The sequence below is a fragment of the Drosophila bipectinata genome, chromosome 2R (assembly GCF_030179905.1).
Source record: "Drosophila bipectinata strain 14024-0381.07 chromosome 2R, DbipHiC1v2, whole genome shotgun sequence".
In the NCBI taxonomy this organism is placed as follows: Eukaryota; Metazoa; Arthropoda; class Insecta; order Diptera; family Drosophilidae; genus Drosophila; species Drosophila bipectinata.
Genome location: NC_091737.1, coordinates 2,778,691 through 2,797,871, shown reverse-complemented (window position 1 = coordinate 2,797,871; position 19,181 = coordinate 2,778,691). Strand labels below are relative to the sequence as shown.

The following is a 19,181-nucleotide window of genomic DNA, read 5'->3' as shown; positions in this document are numbered from 1 at the left end:
TCAATGACGAGTCTTAATTTACGGCTTCCGTCTTGATTCTCTCCTTTCTTTGGGACTACCAGAAGTGGTGAATTGTAAGGGCTTCTGCTAGGCCTTATTATTTTTTCTGATAACATTCTTTTGATTTCGCTATTCACGAAGTCGTTGACAGATAGAGCATACGGATATTGCTTCCCGTATATTGGCCTATCGTGGATAAGATTTATTTCCCCCTTTATGTCTGTTCTAAAAGGAATTTGCATATTTATCTTTGAATGCTCCTTTTCAATATAGTGAACTATCTTTTCCCTCAGTCCGCCTAATTGGTCGGTACCTATATTATTTATTTGATTTTTGACGGTATTTACATCGTCGGCACTCTCAGGATTTTTAATTCCCAAGATATTTTTATTTTTATTGACGTATATTTCTACGTCGGCGTTCTCAGGATTTTTAATTCCCAAGATATTTTTATTTTTATTGACGGATATTTCTACGTCGGCGTTTTCAGGATTTTTTGTTCCCAAGACATTTGTATTTTTGTTGACGGATATTTCTACGTCGGCGTTCTCGGGATTTTTTGTTCCCAAGATATTTGTATTTTTGTTGACGGATATTTCTACATCGGCGTTCTCGGGATTTTTAACTCCCAAGCTTTTCTCACTATTTTCAACAAATAATGAATCTGTGTTTTTGCTACCATTATCATCAAAATACTTTTTTATAATAAATTCTTTTAACGGAAGAATATTATTTTCTTCAATTAAACGTATTTCGTTTTTCTCCTCATTATCATAATATTTTAACTTCTCCTGTTTTCCATTGTATTCCAAGATTCCCTTATCTATATTTATTATAGCTCCAATTTTTCTTAATAAATTGAATCCAATTAGAATATCAGATTCTAAACCTTCGATTTCATAAAATAATGTTTTGTTTCAAATATATTTATAATATGGTAATACCTAATAATTGAGTAGCCATGAACTGTTGTTACCTTTTTGTATATTGGTAGCTCGTTTTTATTTTCAAAAATTCCCCTTTTTATGCAACAAGCAGTGGCTCCTGAATCTATTAAAACTTTTAGCTGCTTCTTGGTTTTTCGATCTATCCTATTTAAATAAGGCATTCCTCTGTAGGGGTCTGGTCTAAAAAATGGTCTTCATTAATATTATTTAATCTGGTTACTTTATTAGCTGGCTGACTTTCTGTTCCATCTGATTCCCTTTTTTGAGCTTGAGTTTGTTCTCTATTTTGATTAGTGTTATAAAAATTTGAACGATTTTTATTTTGATGATAATTATTATTATATCTACCTTGATTATCGTTTGCCTGCCATTTAATATATCTTCTGGTTACTATTTCTGGTTACCCTGGTTACTATTTGACTGCCAATTTTGGCTCGGCTGTCGATTGTTATTAGATTTATTCTGGAGTTGAATCGCTGGATCAACATCCATTGGCTCGATAGCTTGTTGCTTATGATTATTATTTTGATTATTATTTTGCCAAAATTGAGCGTTTATTAATCTGTTTATCAATTCTACTGTTAAACTGCCGGCTGTGGCTACACTGCTGCAGAAAAATTTGCTGCTGAACCTCCGGTTGCCATTGTAAGATTTAATTCACAAAAGCTATTTATCAAATCTTCCAGATTTATTCTTTATATTATTTGTTAAATCGCGAATCTTACTTTTTGCTATATATAAATCTTATATTATTTTTCTCAAATTCACAGATCTTAACTTATAGTCTTTAATTTTTTTTATTTTTTTAAATTAATTCCTCACGATATTGTCCCGTTGGGGTCTTCCTTCTTCCTTGGTAGTCGATAGTTGATAAATGGATAGAGAATGTCCTGTCTTCCTTCCTTGGTTTTTTTTGTTGGAGCGAGTTGTCGTTTTTATTTGAGAATGTCCTGCCTTCCTTCCCTGGTTTTTCTTGTTGGAGTTGTCGCTTTATTTGTTTTTGTTGTTCTTGTTTGTTTTTTTTTTGTGCTTTGATTTTTTTAGTTTTTGTGTTCTTGTAATTGTTTGGTTTAAGATGTCGGTCCACCTTTGTTTTAATTCACTCTTTATGGATTATTTCATTAATTAATTTCCATTTACTTTATTGTTAACGATCACTGTCACTTGGTAGTGTCGTTTGGTGGATGTTTTAATTTTTCCACTAAAAATGTTGAGTTGTTGACCGCGCGAGTTCCGTTTATGTTTAACTTATTTTTCATTAAACTATTTTTCGGAGCTTTATGTGACGCGGCCCCACGTTGTGCGCCAGTTAAATTGTTTGTAGTTCGGTGAATTAAAAAAATGTAAATTTTATTTTTTAATTACACAACTTTATTTATTAAACGTAACAATTACAAGACACTTTTGATTTCTCTTAAATATTTTTGTCAACCTTTCGCGGTCTCGATCAAAATAGGACTGACTTCTTAATACTAAATCTGATCCAAAGAACCTCGGCCATCAGTTGTGTTTAGATTAGAGGCTTAACCCTCTAATGCCACTTTCCACAATATCGCAAGAAATTAAATGAAATAATTTTTTCTAAATTGATTTGTGCCTTCTTAACTCAAAAATGCTATTAAAAAGAACGTAGAACCTTTTTTTTACCTGTAAGGTGAGAAAAACTGAATAGGTGCCTCAAGGCACCCTTAGGCACTTGAGAGTAAAAAGAATCAATTTTGTTTTGCCATGTCAAATTTTATTTTTTGGTATGATACTCTAAGAAACAGTTTTTATTAGATGTGCAACATATGGTAAATGTAAGTTGCATTTAGGGCAAATGCATTGTGTTTGTGATGTTTTGCATAATTTGCAACGACGTTTTCCACTCTCTCGCTCCAACCAATGAGGAAAATGGTTTACCTGATCAAAATGCAAGCTTGATATAGGGTGCTTTGATTTTTTTCCTTGTTTAAGGCCAAGCTGTGGTGATCGGTGAGACAGTGGAGACTGTGCTGTTTGATCTATCCGAGAGGATAATGAGTTTATAGCTCGCACTAGCTGAGAGCACGGCGATCTATATGTAGATGGACGACCTGGTAAATTTTTGCATTTGTATGTTACCATACCTGCGGCCACCGCTTCTCTAAAATCTGGGAGCTTCAACATTTTTTCCTATTTCGCCTCGTTCGCCATTTGTATACGACTGTATAATATATAAGAGTTCGTTACTGCCATATCAATTAAATGATAAAAAATTCGAGTTGCGGCATCCCGAGTTTTGGCTCTAATATGGTAACGGCCCATTAAACCATCCATAAGGTCTACGCCGCCCATGTGAGCATTATACTCCTTAACAATTTGGGGGCAATCAATTTCAACGTATTTTTTAGATTTTCTGTCGAAGCGTGGAATTTTTGATGTTCCTTGACGCGGATCCTTCCTTGCAAATGGTTTAACACCCACATATGATGACAAGAAACGAACGGCTTTGCTGTCTTTCCACAGAACATTTGTTAGTTCAATTCCATATGAGCAACCTACGTACTCAATCATAGAACCTCTTGGCAATTTGTTGATGGTCCCTTCGTTCGGTAACTTACAATTGGGGATACGATTTGCTCGAATCGTGCCAAGACTGTAAATACCTTTCGCACGTAGATACACCATCAGAGGCAGTGAGGTATAAAAATTGTCAAAGTAAATAATATGATTTTTAAAACTTTGAACGCTTTGTGTCAGACGGACAATAATGTTAGCCGAAGCACCAAGATCTGGGTGACCAGGCAAGATCACATTATCTCCTGCACCGCTGTATACTTCAAAGCGGTATGCGTAGCCAAACGAATCGCATAGTACAAATAGTTTGATACCCCACTTGTGTGGCTTATTTGGCATGTATTGGCGCAAGTGGTGCTTCATTTTTGTGCTGCACATTTGTTCATCAACACAAAGGCGGGCTTGTTTGGGCACCGAGTCGAACCGTTGATTCAAGTAATCAACTAGTTTTCGCGTACGAAACAATGGATCGTAGCCTGGTTGACCCTTTTTAATGAGCTGGCTCTCATCACACAGAGAGAAATACTTTTTAATTGTTTCAAATCTGTTTCGGGTCATGCAATTTTGAATGGGTCCGAACGCATTTTGTCCCCAATAACTCCTCAAATTCGGATAGCGGTAAATCGACATGTAAATTAGAATGCCGATGTAATGATGAATGTCATCGATGGCAATTTTGAAATTATTTGAAATGTTGTCAGTTAAAGCTGCGCGCATTGTTTCCTCGACAATCATTTTCATAATTTCTCCACCAAAAAAGTAGCAAAATATCTCAAATGGAGTTTCCAGCCCCTTAATTTCTTCTGTAAGCGAGGAATCTCCTCGAAAGGCTATACAGTTTACATGCAACTGCATCGATTGCTCCCTCCAGAGAATCTTAGTGGGTTCCTTTGTAATCGATTCAAGACCTACCCATATATAAATTATTAATCACTTATATAAAAAATCTCAGTTATATTTGTTTACCAGCAGCATTAAATCCTCCAGTATTTGGTAAATATTCGCATCCCGAATCTTCTATAGTTGGCAATGGCGATCGAGGACGTTTTGTAGCCTTTCCAGTAGACTTAGGATCCTGGGCACTATTTAAAACATTTTCCTTATTGCCAACTATAAAAGAGACAGAATCGGCTTCCTCTAATGCAGCGTTTAGAGCTTCCACCACATTTAAATCATTATCCTCGTCGTGACTAGAAATATTTGAGACCTCCTCATCTGACGGGACTGACTCAAATAATTTCATTAACTGATCATCTGTCAAGTCGGATAACTTGAAGCGCTTTCGATTTGCCATATTTTCTAATTTAAAAATTTTTATTAAGAAAAACCTCTTTAAACCACTGCAGATTGCAAATAATTATGAAATAGCTACTTGGAACAAAAATTTGCTTACTGACCCAAAGATGCCTCAAGGCACTTATCACTATTTCACTGATACAATGCATACCAATTACATATTTGCATATCTGTAATATTATTTTAATACTAAATTAACTTACCTCTCAGTAAAAAATGAATGGTTTGGTTTAGTTTTATATTTTAACTTTTATATTCAAAAGAAACCCCACTTCGCTGCAGCTAAAATTTCACACGCGGCGAAAAACATGTTCTGTGCAAGTATAAACAAAAAGTACCGTTAAAATCTTCTGAGCGCTTTCAAAGCTTCTATACATAATTGAGCAACTATTCTTAACGGCTTAAAAATATTTAAACGTAGAAATAGCGTTTATTATTTTTGAAATTGAAAATAATGTAATGAGTGCCTCAAGGCACTCTTGGGTCTTAGAGGGTTAAGATGAAACTGTCGCATCTTATTGTGAAATTCGATTAAGCTGATCGATGCAATTTGGTGGGTACTTGAAACGCAAAAGGCGTAATTGATTGGGCTTCGGAGGGAAGCTGATGTTTACTTTTGATTTTGATTTGTTTATGGGGAACCGAGATCGGACCTCAGAGCCAAAGACAAATCCGAAGGCAAATGCAGAGTTTGAAAATATTGTTTATAAAATTCATAAGTGGAAAGCCATAAGTGGCCTGGATTTATGGGTTGGATAATTGATCCAAAGATCAGATCAAGCCAAAGGCAACTGCAGAGATTGAAAATGTTGTTTATAAAAGCCATAAGTGGCCTGTATTTAGGGGTTGGATAACTTGTACGAATTTTCAACTTTCTATCTTCAAATATGGCAACTATAGAATATAGTCGGCCGATCCGTATAAAATTTGGTATGTCGTATTGCCTTGCCAAAAATAGCATCGGAACTTTCCAACTCTAAAAACACCAAAGTTATACCATTTCCGATTAATCAGTTATATGCCAGCTAGAGAATATAGTCGGCGTGAAAAGGAAAGAAGCTATAGGATAAATGTTTCAAGTGGATAGATTAAAAACTTAGAGACTAGTTCGCGTAGAAACAACGGACATTCTCATATCAACTCAGGAGGTGATCCTGATCAAGAATATATATACTTTATAGTGTCGGAGATGTCTCCTTCACTGCGTTGGACACTTTTGGACAAAATTATAATACCCTCTGTAAAGGTATAATGATAAGGGCAGAAATGACTTGTGAAAGCTGTTCGATTGCATTAATTATATTGGCAATAATGTCGATTTTGTGTGCTGCCAGAGCTGTATGCATGTGCTAGTGTATAATTCAAAACAAGACCGGGCACCCTTAACCGCCATAAGTGCATGCCACAACAAGACACTCTTAAGTCACAGCCCATCTGGGACACGTTCGTCAAAAACTTTGTTTCGACGCGATTTCAGGATTCGTTATCTTGAAAGCAGCTAGCCTAAATCGCAAAAACCTTTGCAGACTTGCACGTGTTTATTGATTGACTCTTTTTTTATTTGAATTGATAGGTAGCAAATTACGTGAATATAGCCAAGCGCTTTTCGACATAGGAGCAGAATTTTGAAGTCATTCTTTTGATGATTTGGTTATATCCCGTAAAATGCTAAGCACTACCACCATGGAGAACGAATAGGAAAAGTTTAAGACTCAACTTATCATAAGTTTGAAACCCCCGAAACTAGCATATACGACCGACATGTGTAGTGACGACTACACGCAGCGAAATTTTTCATCGCTGACTGTTCCTATGTGGATGATAGCTTTCGACTGAGCGTCGCTCTTTTAGTTACTAATATACTATAAATAAATTTTTAGAATATATATGTGTGTACGAGTACATACAATATATATGTTCATACATACATACCATATTTATTTACATATTTATTTATTAATGTTTCTTCTGGCAATCGCTCATTGGGTTGTGCTTTTTTTGAACCCTCCTTATAGAGAGATGAACATCCTCTCAAAGAACAACAGAGATAATATGTTAACATTGATGATATAACTAGCCGAAATAATTCCGAAAATGGAATGTTTACTAAATTTTTAGATTTACGTCATATAAAAAACGGAAAGGTGGGAAAAGCCCTATCGACATTGACCTTGACAAATATTCATCCTAGCCAGCATCTCCTGGCACATATAATTTGGAATTCTGGTAAAATGCAAGGGGCTTAAAATACCTTCCCAAATTAGCTCGAACCATTCTGGCTATTTCTGCCAGTTTGTCTACGAGCGAAAGGCTTTTTTGAACTTCGGGCCATGTTTTAAATGAAAAACGCCCTAGGCTAAAAAGCACAAATTTTCTTTCTTTTTTCTTTTTCTTTCATTTCCTTTTTTTTTAATGCAAAACAATATTCATGTATGTATGTAAATATGTACTTATATATATTCCTTATATATATTTCCTTATATGTGTAAATAATTTTCGTGCCGGGCCGGGCCTCTCAAAGAAGAGTTCGTGTCCGTGCGGGCCCGGGCACTTTCTGGACCTTATATTCTCCAATGTGACATCCTCTATATCAGTCGTCGCCGCTATCGCTTTCTGAAAACTTTCACCACCCTACCATATTTGCATCTATGTTAACCGATGTGCCTTAGGCATGCTTTAAGGTTCAAGCACCCTCCAAATGTTTTAGAAAAACGGATTTTATCGTTTTTCATTTGACTTCAATCATTTGGCTGAACTCGATTGGCAATTTGTGTCATCTTAAAATTCTATTGAAGCTGCTAAAGTTTTGTTTTACCAAATAACCCAAAATGTGTTGTATTTGGTCATTAAGGTTTTTTTATGACAATCCGCTCCAAAATAAATGTCGAAATAAATAATTAGAAGCTTTATAAAATATTTCTTCTGCAGGCAGATGAAACTGGATAGACCAAGATAGACCAGTTTACGGTGATAAGCAGTGCCTTAAAGTTATATAAAGAGAGTGCGGCCTGACTAGACATTGCGAAGCTAAAGCTCTCGGAGTGGGCGGCCCAACCTAAGCATTGTGGAGCTAAAACTCTCTATAGATAGGCCCGTTGAAGTCAAGTGGCCGAGAAAGAGTCGGCTTACGACCAACTAGGTGATTTGTACATACTTCAGCATAATAAAATTCGAGACTTGGCGAGACTAAATCTAATATAAAATCTTATATTCTTAACTTAACTAACAGTCATATGGACTGATACAGAGTTAGTCAATCTCCGAGCGTGGAGGGATTTGGATGCGAAGACAGCTTTTATTTGTAGGACACTTTTTGCGTCTGGATTTTGTCTTTCACTGCGAGGATGCCCAGATCTCGATGGATGTTTTCGTTGCTTTTAATTTTTTGGTGCATCTTTTTGCATTCGATGTGCTTACGTCAGGTTAGTCTTCTATCAAGGTGGAAGCCAATACGTGTTACTTCGTTAGCTTGAAGGATCTGCATACCGTTTAGTGAAAGCGGAGGGCAGACGAACTTTAGTTCGTTTATTTTAATGCGCCAGTCGGACAGCCACCTTTCCACTACTCTAAGATGATTAGAGAGCAGGATTGTTGCTTGGGTTGGGCATCTGGAGCGACTAAGGATAGCGTTATCATCGGCGAACGTTGTTAGTTTTTCGTTCGTAGGAGTATCCGCAGTATACAAAACATACAGACAAGGGCCGAGTGCGCTTCCTTGTGGAACTCCAGCTTCGATGATGTAGTCGCCCGAAGTAGCTGCGTTGCATCTCACTGAGAATACCCTATTATAGAGGTATGGTTTCAGTAGCTTGTGGGTGTATGTTTCAATTTTGTATATGTTTTAAATACGTTTAATTTGTGCATGAGGCCATTAAGCCAGGGTTTGGCTGGAAGACACATTGATGATGTGTAGCGAATGTTTTAGCTGTTCTCGTCGCTGCGAGCCCAGCATTTCGAAGAGTTTTTTTTGGGGTGGTCGTTTCAATTGGGGCACTTAGACTTGGGTTGGCCCTTCACAGGGGATACTTTGTGCTTGTTGCCGAAAGATTCTGGATGGACATCAGCTATACATTTTCTTCCTGTTGGTCAAGAGCTTGGTCAAGTGATCGGGTTGCTTCCTTAAGGCGTTGCTTTAAAGCTGGTGATCTGCCGTTTTGCCAATCATGACGCGTGCGCCTCTTTTCTCGCTCAAGCTGTTCGATTTTCTGATTGAATTTGTAGTATTTGTTTTGGTCTACTTCCTTCCCTTAAGGAGTAGAGATCTTAGCTGCCGCAACGAGTACTTCTTTCATGGCGCTCGTAGGATAGTCGATGTCCGATTCAATGTTAAGTTCCAAGACGACGACGTCAGGCTGAAGGAGTGTTCATCAGTGGTCTGATGATAAGTCCGAGACTCCTTTGGCACTTATTAGATTGCGAAGCATGTTTTTTGACACTGCAAAGTCGATAAGCTTGCGCAAAGTCGCAAAGTCGATCTGGGAGCTTGCGTGAGTCTGTTGGCCAGTATGTGGCACTTTCAGGGGAAACATAGTCCAGTTTATTTCTCATATTTGCATCACATTTGAAAAATTGCATGCCTTCCTTTGGGAGTCACTAGACGTGATCGCCAGTGCGTATGTTTGGCATTGTAGTCTCCTGCGGCTATAAAACGATCCCCAAGTGAATTTAAAGGTCCATAAACTTTTCTTTCGGGATTGAGATGCTAAGAGGGCACAAAACGGCAGCGATTGAAAAGCCTTCGTTGCTTGACTGAATTTTTATCAATGTGTCCTGCAAGAAGTTTGTTGCAAAACTTTTATAAAAATGGTGTTTGATGCGTTCTGTGATTAGAATTGTGTTTCCGTCGTGGATTTTCGCATCCGAATGATCTTTGCGTTGGAATGATTGTACAGCCTCTTATTTGAAAAATGTATTTGCTTGTAAGATGCGTTTCCACCAGTAGCGTCAATATGATCTTCGTCTATTCTAGTTTATGCCGTAAGACATTAAGGCTATATTAGATTTTCCATCACAGATCGTAGAGCATCGATATAAGAGAAGTTTTTGATCCTATTTACATATTCTGTGAATTTTTATTGCCGGTTTCGGTCGCTTGTCGCATGCGATTCTTCAACTCCTTGTGCACCACACATTCTCCGCAGTTTCCACATTTTTCACGGTACTTTCCTTGTTTGTAGAGCTGTATGCGGAGTTATGGGTGTCCCCGCAGACAACACAGACAACCTGAAGTGTTATAGTGTGTCCATACTCTTGGCAATTAGTGCATTGCACTGGACAGCGACCTGCTGTCTGGCTCGTGCTCGACCTTAAAGAGGGGTTGTGGCTTTTTGTTTTTTTTTTTTTATTGTAGAATGTTAATAACATTCTTGGCGGCGAAGGCCTTTTTATTAAGAGCGGTTTTAATTTCCGCAGCTGTAATATCGGGTTAAATTTCGATGTAAATTTAGTAGTTTTTCTTAGCATTCTCCATATATTTAGACACCACTCGAAAGTAGTTTGCAGTCTTTGTTTGCATCTTTATTTCCTGAAGATTCACTTTAATAAGCGGTACAACATTAATATTGTCACCCGTCACCCGATTCCCAATTAACGCCACAATTCGGTTAAACAGGGCACTCGAGCTTTTCTCCCTGAAATAGATGGGAGAGAGCTTGGGTACTCCGCCAGTAGATCGGATATGGCTATATCGACTCGGCTGTTGATGCTGATCAAAAATATATATATTTATTTTGGGAAGAGAAGAAAAATCAAGTTTTCTTGAACAACTTCTTAACCAAAAAATTAGGATGGTTGAGGTGTCAATCCAAAAATTCAAAATTATAATTTTATTGGAGAAAAATATTTTCTCTCCAAACTTAAATGTTTTTGACTCAATTAAGTCAATCAAAATCATTTCAATAGGTAATAGGTAAGAAAATTTTGTTTTTTTTTTTTTTTGCGGTTTTTTAGAATTTGGAAATAGCTTGTGCATCAATAAGAGCATCAGCTAGCATTCCTGTATTCATCATAAAGCTTAGAGGTCCAGACGACCGAGGGGCGCTCGAGAAACGATTTGTTAGTACATATTAAGCTATTTGAAATTTGTTAAGCTAAGAGGAGTTAGTAAGGAAATTTAAAATTCTTTTAAATTAGATTAAATAAGATTAATTATATTTTAAATTAGAGGGACAGGAAAGAGATGTAATAGAGTAGAGACCATTGTAGTTCGAACATAATGCCCTGACAGGGTCATGCAGTGCATATGTCGAACTACAATGGCTAAGGAATAGAGGACTAAAGTTTCGAGTCCTTCTATTAGGAATGTTAAATTATAAACGTGTTGGTAAATGCTGGCTATCTTCACCTTATAAGGTTATGCAGAAAGACTACACCAAGCATTGTCCTACGATTTGTTAGCTAGGTAAGTTTATAAGTAAAAGTCTGCTACTGTAGGATGGAAGCTGAAGATTTGCATCCCAGTATAGACCTCTAAGTGCAAATATTAAAAAGTTCTTTTGTACGGATTCTATGCGGTCCTTATGTACTCCATATTGGGGACTCCAGACACATGAACCACCTTTTAATAAAACCAAGGACTCCTTTAGCCTTATTAGCCATTAAGGAAATATGGTCGGCAAATTTAAGTTTGATGTCTCATGGGATACCAAGATCATTAACCTGGGATAATTTTTCTAAGGCAATCCCATTAATAGAATAAGTAGCTTGCAGAGGGAAAGATCGATAAAAAGACATATGCTTGCATTTTTATCCATTAAGTATTAGATCATTAGCTAAGTATTAGATCATTCTTCCAAACAGATATACTTTTTTCAAATGTTTTTCTTTGCAAACATGGTTTTGATTCATTCATTCAGATGAGGCAGAACATTTTTAATTCATCGGCTATATAAAGTTTTTTCATGCGCACGCATACGGTTACCAACCATGTGTACTGCCGTCCACAGTGATATATTATCGAGCCACAGAATTTTTATTATTAGTCAAAACAAGAAAATAAAGTTAACTTCGGGCGGAGCCGAACCAATGTTGGTAGTTTTATAAAATACCAAATTCCATTTCCGATCTTTCAGTTATATGGCAGCTATAGGATATAGTATTATATATATATATATAGGCATTGGAATAAGTTTTTGCATCAGAACATAGTTTGGCATCAAAACATTTGTAGAAAATAAAGTACCCTTTATACTCGTATTTCTGTCTGTTTCAATGCACGCTTATAGGTATTGGAAAGTCATCTTGAAGTATCTATTATTGTCTCGCTCTAAGAAATAGAGAATAAGAAAATATGTATACCAACTTTTTGTTTCTTTTTATTCTTCAAATTTAGTCTCAAATTAAAATCCCCCAAAAAATTTGCTTTGAATTCTGCCGCTCTATAACATTTTACAAAAACGTGTTTAAACTGGCAATACAACAATATTTGCGTTTCGGGAAACAAACATATATATATATTTACGAATCTCAAATAAAAGTTATTAAAAAAATATTTATATTGTATGAAATTCCAATTTTACTTAAGTTTACAAAGTTTATAAGTTTAAGTTTAAGTTACACAGACCTTAATGTTAGATAAGTCTCAAACTGTAGCTTGGGTATTTGTTAGGGAGTAGGGTTTATAAAGCTATAAGATACGTTCCACATACGCTTCCTCATTACCGATCCAATAGTCTCTTTATTTTGTTAATATTAAAGACAAGTGTATTCGTTCTCGTGAATATACTTGTTTTTTATTATTTTTAAAATATGATTTTATGTCTAGGTATCCGAAATTTGTTATTGGGATTTAACGAGGGAACATGTCTATATCCGGGGGTTGGTGTCCACTTGTTTAGTCTAGCAGTCTGGAGATTCATGTTTCGTTTTTTGTGATTTATTTTAGACTTTGACTTGGGTGTCTAATTTCTAAACCGGCTTGTTTCTAAAGGTGTCTTGGGTATGAGTAAGATCAAATGATCTTCGAATGTTTATGGGAGACTGGTTACTAGTAATTGTGCATGTTGTGGTAAATTTCAAATTTTTCAAAAGCTACAACCCAAAACAATTTAAAAACTCCCGGAATTTTAAAATAGGTTTTATCAATGTTATCAATCAATTTTGATTCTCAACTTAAGCTTTCAAAGAAACCTAAAAAAATTAAATTAGAAGAGAGGGATCATGCAATACTGCTTCTCATTAGACTTTTAATGTAAATTCAATTGTTACATTGATTCATGACGTAATAAAAAATTATCTGTTGGTAAAAATATTTAGGTATAACATTATATTTACCAGTGTGGGGCAATATATGACTTCCGTCGGCGGTTAAAATACTATGAAGTAAGAAAACAATGCCATAAGCTATGGCTTTTAGGCCCAATTTTATAAAAATCATCGTTCCAGTCTTATTATTTTATTAATCGATCGATGGATCTTCAGGTACACATTATTCTTTATTTCATTACATAAAATGATCTCGATTTACGAGGTGATCCCTTGATTATTTTTTTTCCAGCTTTTGCGCTCGCTCATATTGCCATATTTGTGCCATTATGTAATTTCTCTAAAAATAAATAAAAAATACTGTGTGAATTTCAAACATTGCCGTTTATATATATGTATTTAAATCAGGGATCGGCACCCCAATACATTGATATGATTTTACCGCATTAGTGTTAGTAACGAATAGCAGAAAGTAGGCTGTGTGCATGACGTTTCACACATTTATACTGTGTGTGTGTGGCAGAGCTCGGGCAGAGAAATTTCCTATGCCCCCGAGATAGGGCCGTGCCGACCTCTGATTTAAATGTAAGTACTATTTTTAGTTAGTATTAATATCGGACAAATTTTGGATTACCATGCAAGAATGAATGGGATCGCAGGGAAAAGTTTTTAGGTATCCGTTGCCTTTCTGGGCACTTGACCAAGTATATATGGGTATATCTCCTCCAAAAATCCAGCGATTCAGATGCAGTTTGTTTTTCTGATATATATTAACTATAGAAATAATTTGGCATCAAGAGTTTTTCATAAACTCATCCAGTACTTGAGCTACGGAATTGCGCTACAATTTAGAATGTCGCGCGGGGGTGTGGAAAAAATTTACGACAAAATTGAACTGCGTGGGCGTGGGAAGTCTTCAAGTCACATTCTCTATAGCTCTAAATCTTATAGAGTCTGAGATTCACGCGTTCATACGGATATTGCTATATCGACTTGACTCTTCAAGAATCGGCTGATCAAGAATATATAATATAATTTATGGGTCGGAGATGATTTCTTTTCTATGTTACCTACATTAGCACGACTAAAATATACCCTTGTACTACCCTTGTATTAAATAAGTACGTACATATTACACTTAGTTATAATAAAACAAGAAAGAAAAGCTAACTTCGGGCGAAGCCGAAGTTGATATACCCTTGCAGTTAAAACCGGATATATATCGCAAACATCGGATATAGTTGGCCGATCCTTATGATTACATCATAATAAAACCAATAAATTAAAATAAAAAATCTAAAAAAAAGTCCCAAGCTTCTATCTTAAAAAATACGAATGTTGGTATTTCTACCAAATACCATTTCCGATCGTTCAGTTATATGGCAGCTATAGGATATAGTCGGCCGATTCTAATGAAATTTGGTAGGTTGAATTAACTGACCAAAAATAGAATATGTACTAAGTTTCAGCTTTCTATCAAAAACACGAAAGTTGGGTCATTTCCGATCGTTCAGTTATATGGCATCTATAAGATATAGTCGGCCGATCCTTATGAAATTTGGCATGTCGTATTATTTTGCCAAAAGTAGCACTCATGTAAAATTTAAACTCTCTTACTCTTAAAACACCAAAGTTATACCATATCCGATCAATCAGTTATATGGCAGCTATAGGATAGAGTTGGCCGATCCGAGCCGTTCCGACTTATATACTGCGTGCAAAGGAAAGAAGGGTGTGTGCAAAGTTTCAAGACGATAGCTTTAAAACTGAGAGACTAGTTCGCGTAGAAACGGCTAGACAGACAGACAGACGGACAGACAGACGGACAGACGGACAGACGGACAGGGGAACATGCTCATATCAACTCAGGAGGTGATCCTGATCAAGAATATATATACTTTATAGGGTCGGAGATGTCTCCTTCACTGCGTTGCACACTTTTGGACAAAATTATAATACCCTCTGCAAGGTTATAAAAAGTAAAATTCTTATTTAAAAATGTTTTTGTTTCTTTTTGATGTTGTTTTTATTAGAATTAAATAAAATTTAACTTTCAAACAAAAAAACTTAAAATTCAAGTTAAAATTAAAAAATTTAAATAATATTTAAATTATTTATAAACTTATGTACTATCTCCATAGCGAGAATAGACAAACATCTATTCTTCGGGTCAAAAATATCGGTTACAGATATTCCGGGCCTACCATTTACAAATAATTATATGTGCTTTTATTTCTTTTCCTTATTTTTCATATTCAGAGTTAATTTTTTATGTTTTGATGAATGTAGAATGTTTTCATCATATGTTTCCGTTGCTATGTGACATAAATGGCTTCATTCTAATCTCTTTCGTAGTACCTTTATTTAAAAAAGATGTTGGTGCCTCGGGTATTGCGTAGTAAAAAAAATTACAAATACAAAAAAAATTTGTTTTCAATTATTTGAGAATTTAGCTAACAATGCGTTAGAGGCGATTTGTTTACTTTTCGTACATTTTTGTACGTTATCAATTTTTTTAATTTTGGCCTATGGGAGCAACCACTGTGCGATGTGGTCTCGTGGTTTTAAAAAAGCGTTTATATTTTTTTAAAAGTCGATAACAGATGTTTTGGTTATATTGATCGAAGCTTTTTAAAAGCTCTACGATCAGCTGATCATCAGCTGTGAAAAGACAAACACACCATATGATTTTGCAAAGAAATTTACAAAATTCTTTCTTTTTGCCCGCTTTGATTTCGAGGTCCTCGAAAGCCAAAAGAGCAGTGCGAGATTGGCAAAAAGTTGCGAAATTTTACTAGTACGCTTATAGTAAAGTGACTCAAGACTTTTGAAGAAAAAGGGATTTTTTCAAAAACAAAAACCAGGAATGGCTACAGTTATTGAATTATTATTAATAATTATTGAACTATTTATTGAAATATCAGCTTCCGAAAATATTTGGGGTACAAAAAGATATTTTAGATTTTTCCAAAAAAAACCCGAAGTCAAAAAATGGTCAGGCCTTACTAAAATTGTCCCATCAGATGCATTTTTTGGTAGCTGCAAGCTGCATTTTGTATAAAGGTGGAAAACGCAGTGCTTCACAGTTGGTGTCAATGTTGAACGCCGGCAAAGAGTTTAGGCAAAGAGTTTATAAAACTATGACTGCCCCACAGCGTCTACCGGCAAGATTATCTTATGAAAAAGCTTTGGCCCCATTCGTAGATGTTGGATATACCAAGTACACATGGAATTTGGCAAAGAGAGCCGCCAAAGGACAAAACGTCGATATATATTTATGGTACGATATACTGCGTTTTGCGGCCAACAATTTATGACTCCGATGAAAACATAATAGAACAATACTTATTTTCAATTTGTATGGTACAATTTACAGTGCAGAATGGCGGCCCATTACGGAAAAACAGTTTTATGGAAAAACAATCGACTTTCTTCTACTCGGTATTGTCGATCCATTAAGATACTTTGCGGGAAAGAATCGGTAGACTTCGCAGTGAACGTGAAAATTTTAAAAGCCAAATATCAAATATTTTTCCAACATAAGTGGGTAGCTTTAGAATTAATCACCAATTTCATATGACCATGCTTGATGGCCTACCGTTCAGTGTCATATCGGAATCCTTTTTGCAAACATGTGGAATCTTTAGCGTAACTCCAAGGAATGTGAACGATCTGAATTTGGTGAAGAGCTTGTTTATGAAAGAAAACCTCTTTGAATATGGCTTATAAAGTCTTCGCGCCTGGATTATGTTTTTCGAGTGTGTTTTGCACATTGCATATAGAATTCCCATCAATATCGGATAATTACTAATTATCAATAAAATAATAAAAAAAAAAATAATAAAAAAAAAAATGGTAAAAAATATTTCCCAATCCTTGTAACAGAAAGATGTGTTATAATAAAAATTCACCTGTTTAACAAAATTCAAAGTAACCCATTTGACATGGCGCGATCCTGATGCAATTGATAAGGAAAACGTCATCAACCAACGCTTTCTGCTTAGTGCAAATACAGTTTCTTCTAATTAAAGCATTACAATTAGTAAATGACTTCTTTGGATTTGTTTACTCCAGTACAAACGAAAAATTATGAAAAATTTGACTTTTAATAATTAGGGAATTGTTGGTTATAAGAAAGAGTATTCTATTGCTTTGTTTTATGGACCACTTCCAAACATCTTTGACTGAAACATCGCAGAGACTTTCTTAGTTGATCATATAAGATTATATATATGCTATAATACTTTATATTTAATAAGAAAAATCTTAAAAAGTTGGGTCCGAAAATATCTTACATCTGCCATTCAACTGAACGATCGGTAGTACCATAACTTTCATGAAATTTTTATAAGAATCGACCAATTATTAAATACTAGTAGTGTAGTGTAAATACTACAGTATAATTATCGAGCTAAATAAGGTTTTATTTTAATTCCACAAGGTTAAGGTTTCATTTTTGGATAAAGAGAACAAATAGACATGGAAAAAGTCGGACTCTGGATTTCTTTAATATAATTAATAATTTTTTTATTTATTATTACAAATTTTATTAAATAAAACCAACTTATTTTACTTACTTATATATTTAATTTCATAAATATTTATTGTGTTCGCTATGTATCGGTAAACATTTTTTTAAGGTTTTATTATCAGTTTGAATGGGTAGATATAATTTTATTAAACCTAAACAATATCGCAGTTTTTTTGTTTCTTTATAGGTTAACTTTAATTTTTTTTATAATATGCTTAATATAGCAGGAAGACGATATTGTATTATTTTTGTCCGGAATTTTTTTCAAAAATTTTACATTTTTATGTTGAAGTTAAACAAACAAATTCCGGATATTCAAGTGGATAGGTGGCGGTAAGTCCCGATATATTTACAAGTTTTTTACGGTTCTCAATAAAAAATAGAATATTATATTAATTTTCTTCAACCGTCACGTTACAAAGTCAGTTTGAGACTAAAACATATTCCCGAAGTAGAATACAGCAAGCTTGAGGATTTTATTAGAAGCTAACTTTTAAGCTCGTAGCTCGGTACTTGCGAGCACGAAGTTTCGCCGCACTTCACCGGTAACTGGGGATAATAAATACTGCTTACCGATTGGTCGCAGCTACACCGAGGGTTGCAGTTATTATACAGTAATGATTTTGCTTTGTCTAGTTACAAACGGCTACCACCATGTGCTTGTGGAATCTAAATGAAGGTTTTTGTAAATTTATTTTGATGAAATATAATTTTTATTAAGTATGAAAAAAAGATGCAAAACTATTTGTAAATAAGTACTTGCATAAAAATTTTACAACATGTGACAATTTGCGCCAAAGGATACTATCCAATGGCGATATCTCAATACGCCAAAGACCTCTTGATCATTTTGAAAAGCTTTTTAGTGACTACTTCTAAAAAATATAATAATAATTATATAAAAAGGTTTTCAGTCTTCTTTTCCGGTTCTTTGTTTTGACAACCAAAAAAATTAAAGAATATTGGAAATTGTATTCAAAGTCAACTTATTTTTTTTAATTAGAAAAATTCATATTCTGGTTTCCAAAAAAATTGATTATTTTTTAAATTTAAAATTGTTACGACTTTTTCAAAATATTAAATTAATAACGTAATAGAAGAACATTATTGGCAGTATACAGAAAAACTGTATACACAACCTAATAAACCCTTAATGCACGAAATATGTATATTTTTGGTCAAAAATGTGCAACGCAAAGATGCGACTCACTCCTAAATCACTGACTCTATAAAGTAAGTCCCTAATCAATTTCTGTGTCTAACCGTCTGTCGATTTTTACGCAAATTAGTCTCTCACTTTTTGAGCTATTGACATAAAACTTTTCATGTACGCTTCACGTGTGAAGCATGCTGATACATAGTTAAGTAGGAATCGATCAACTATATCAGGCATTTGCAATTTGCTTCTTTATTGCTAATATTTACTTAATGCAAACAATAAAATAATGTATAAAAACAAGAAAGGAAAGCTAGGAAAGCCACCCCAGGCCGAAGTTGATATACCCTTGAAATCGAATATACATATATCGCAAACATCGGATACAGTTGGCCGACGCTTATACATTGTATAATATACAAGTTGCAATATTAAAGCAGATTCTTATAAGAAACAAGAAAGGGCGCTATAGTCGGGTTTTGCGACTATATTATACCCGGTTCTCGCCGTT

General features: G+C 35.0%; 1 protein-coding gene across 1 annotated transcript in view; it reads right to left on the bottom strand.

The window, feature by feature from the left end:
* Positions 1-18,084, bottom strand: part of DIP-lambda (Dpr-interacting protein lambda) — a 292,234-nt gene extending 274,150 nt beyond the window's left edge. Inside the window, exons 1-2 of the mRNA XM_043210436.2 lie at positions 17,561-18,084; positions 13,053-13,323 (exon numbers count right to left, since the gene is read on the bottom strand). Coding sequence (XP_043066371.1) covers positions 13,053-13,155 — 103 coding nt within the window. The 5' untranslated portion in view covers positions 13,156-13,323; positions 17,561-18,084. The remainder of the gene's footprint in view (positions 1-13,052; positions 13,324-17,560) is intronic.
* Between the last annotated feature and the right edge of the window lie 1,097 nt (positions 18,085-19,181).